This window comes from Amblyomma americanum, chromosome 4 (genome assembly GCF_052857255.1).
Source record: "Amblyomma americanum isolate KBUSLIRL-KWMA chromosome 4, ASM5285725v1, whole genome shotgun sequence".
Classification (NCBI taxonomy): Eukaryota; Metazoa; Arthropoda; class Arachnida; order Ixodida; family Ixodidae; genus Amblyomma; species Amblyomma americanum.
In genome coordinates this window covers 214913351-214916645 of record NC_135500.1, presented here as the reverse complement: position 1 = coordinate 214916645, position 3295 = coordinate 214913351, and the positions used below count along the sequence as shown (strand labels likewise).

Here is a 3295-nt window from a genome sequence, read left to right as displayed (position 1 = left end):
TTAACTGCCATCTGCCGTGGTGGTAAGTTTGCTCGCAATCCGGTGGGCAGTTTTTGATGACGCCACGAAATCACGTGACCTAGGTTGCTTCTTCGGGTATTTCTCGCTCACAACGCCGCAACCGAGTACGACAGCGGATTGGCTGCAGAACAGGTGCCTTAATGCAATCGCGTTAAAAATTAGTTGTGGCTTTGCAAGCAAAAACCCGTTCACTAACCTAACTACCCCTAATTTGTGACTGGGAAGCATGCTGGCCGATATAAGCTCAAGAGCAGCAGATTGTTGAATGTGGCGTGATATATTTAGGTGTTTTCGAATGCCTTAGGCGAATTGTGTTGTCTTTTTACAAGCTCATCCGGTTAATGGAATGATTCAGAGAGACTGACGGATTCCTAGAGGTGAAATGACGCCGTACCTGGTCCAGGTGATGAGAAAACAGCAGACGAAGGTGGCGAGGGACGGCGACGTCGGCCCAGTGGCACGCCGCAACACCGGCAGCGTCGGAGACCGCCGACCATGCCTTCCGGGCGGTGGGAAGCGGCGGTCGGCGTTGGGGAAGCAGCCAGCTGGCGGGGCTTGTCCAAGCCCGCTGCTGACCGCACTCGTCATGGCGCTGTCCAGAGTCTCGCGAGCGACGGCATCGCAGCATCGTGGCGTCTCCAGCGGACCGCCCCTTCCCCCTTAAGCCGCTACCTCCTGGCTCGGCAGATGTCCCCGCCGCTCATAGTCCCAGTCCGACGCGCCGGCCGCGCGCAACCAAAGCGCAGCGCGGCTTCGTTGCAGGCCGAGCACACCGCACCGGTCGGACAGGTCCCAGCTGCGGCGAGAGCGAGCGGTCCCGCGGTCGAGGACAGAGTCGGCGAGAAAGTTGGCGTCTGAATCCCGCGCCGCGCGTCGGGCCAGCAGCGCGGTCCTCGAGGTAGCGGCGAGAGGGTAAAGGTAGGTCCGCCTGGCGAAGAGGAAAAGGGCGTGCGCGCGCAAAGGATTCTCCCCCCCCCCACCCCCCGGCCTCTTCGCTCTCTCTCTCTCTCTCCCTCTGGATTTTCGTCGTGTTTTTTGTTCCCTCTCTATTTATGGGATTAGGGAGAACAGCGCCGCTGGGCGGAGTGCGGAGCAAGCTGCTTGCGGCCGGGAGTTTGTCTCCCGAGCGAGGCCGAATGCTGCAGTAATTGTAATAGCGGCCGGATTACGGCAACTGCCCGGATGACGCGACCCAGTGGGAAGATTAGAGGGGACAGCTTTCCGAAGCCAGCTTGTTTCCGCATCTCTCGAGCGCACGCGCCCGCCACGGCGTCAGTGGAAAGAAAGCGAACAGTTAGAAATTTTAAACTTGCGCACCTTCCATTAATGGTGGAACGATGTAGCGTGCCAGGCAATAACTAACCTTGGCAACGTCGCGATAAATCGGTGAAGCTACTGCCGCCATAATCTGCGGGAACCGGTACATAACCACGAACATGCTGGAGGTTTATGATTGTGTCTGCTTAGCTAGCACGATTGTCGCGTTAGTTCCACTGGTTCTTTCTTGCTTGTTTCTTGCTAGTTTATTTGTTTCTTGTTAATCCGCATTAGGCAGAATGTCCTTAGGCCACAAGTGTGCTTTTGAGCCGCACAGTGCCACACTTACGGAGTCCTTAAATATCAACGTGTCTTGAAAGGTGGAGGAGAGTGTTCTTTTCCCCTTACAGAGGCGTAAAAGTTCAGGGGCGCCGTAAGTTCGACGCTACACATCTAAAACGTATACCTTGCGGCCTGGATGCTTTTAACAAAGGCTGTACAAGCATTTATAAACTTTAGCGCAGTAATCGCCAGAAAAACCTTGCGTCTTCTGACGTCCTCTACTTTTGTTTTCGACTCTGCGCTTGGAGTGTCGGTACAAGACTATCTAGTTCAGCTTGTCACCTCTTCCGCAAAACAGACGCACTGCGGTAGCACATTTATCTCACGCGTACGTTTCATATTTCCGAGCTTAATGCATCGTAACAAGCACCTTCTGACGGTCCGAACCCTTTGCTACCAAGTTCAGGGGAACTTTGTCTAATGGTTTACTCGGGTCGCATTCCGTAAGCTGTCCATATTCCGTTGCTCATTCCGCGCCCATTCGCTCCTCTCTATCAGTGGTCACTCGCGGCTTTCAAGCGTTTGTGGCAAGCGACCCGGCCATTGGGTGGTTGGCTACTGGGCCTCGCCATTGGCTTCATATCGCAGCCAATGGCGGCCAGTGGTAAGGTCCGGTCACCTGCTGTTGACAGAGCGCTGCGATGCACCTCACCATGGGCCGCATATTACGTATAATTTCGGCCAATGGTAAGGTCCGGTCACCAACCACCCAATGGCCGGGTCGCTTGCCACAGGCACTTGGCAGCCGCGGGTATATACTTGAGGGACCACTGACACTGGATGGACGCGAAATGGACAACGGAAGAAAATGGACAGCTTATGGAATACTGCCTCCGGTACAGGCGCGACACACATGACCCTTGCTTGACATTTGAAGTAGCGATGCGCGCCCAGGGAATGGGCTGCCCATTTAGAATTTTACGCAGTGTTCATCTATGTGAACCTTCACCTACTAGCACAGATCTGCATGGCGAGGGGCACGAGGGCAAGGAGACGCTGCTTGTTCGCAAGGTGCAACAAAACTGCGAGCCTTCCCTATTGCTTCTGTTCCTGCGCACCCCTCGTCATTAGGCACACGGGGGTCATCGAAAGCTACGGTCGGTTGGCCATGAAAGTGGAGCAAGCTGGCTTTCAAGCGTGGCATTCCCGTTACGCGGAAAGCGTTCTCTTGTTCCTATATTCAGGGGAACAAAAGTTTGCGGAAAGCATGTGCACTCCAGGCCTGGACGGTCACTTCACAAGAGCACTTTTCGCACCGTTATTTATTAGGTCTTTCAAAAAAAACTCATTTGGGGGAAAAAAACCTGCATGAACTGTTGCTTGCTTTTGCGAGCAAAGAATTAAAACATTCATAGACTTGCCTCCAGTTTTAATGATGCGGTGGTAAAGTTCATTGCATAGCACTCTGGAATGCCATGCGAAAAGGTGTCGCAACCTTGTTGGTCTTGATACATGAGAAGGAACGCATTCGTGTTAAGAATCTCCTTTTACTGCAAGAAAAGTCGGAAGAAATTATTCTTGTCGAAAGCAGAAAATTGTTAGCTCCTGAATTTTTGTTCACTGTTTCGCTAGTGTTCCGAAAATGAGGAATGTCGAATGCTGGCAGGTTAATCTGTGATATTACTTGATTACTGGACTACATGAAGTGCAGTATATAATTACTTTATGTAGTACG

General features: G+C 52.8%; 1 protein-coding gene across 2 annotated transcripts in view; it reads right to left on the bottom strand.

The window, feature by feature from the left end:
- LOC144127577 (gamma-aminobutyric acid receptor subunit alpha-6-like) overlaps nucleotides 1-942 on the bottom strand; it is a 54047-nt gene extending 53105 nt beyond the window's left edge. For both annotated transcript variants that reach the window (XM_077660560.1, XM_077660559.1), the window contains exon 1: nucleotides 416-942. In XM_077660560.1, coding sequence (XP_077516686.1) covers nucleotides 416-609 — 194 coding nt within the window. In that variant the 5' untranslated portion in view covers nucleotides 610-942. The remainder of the gene's footprint in view (nucleotides 1-415) is intronic.
- Nucleotides 943-3295: the final 2353 nt, after the last annotated feature.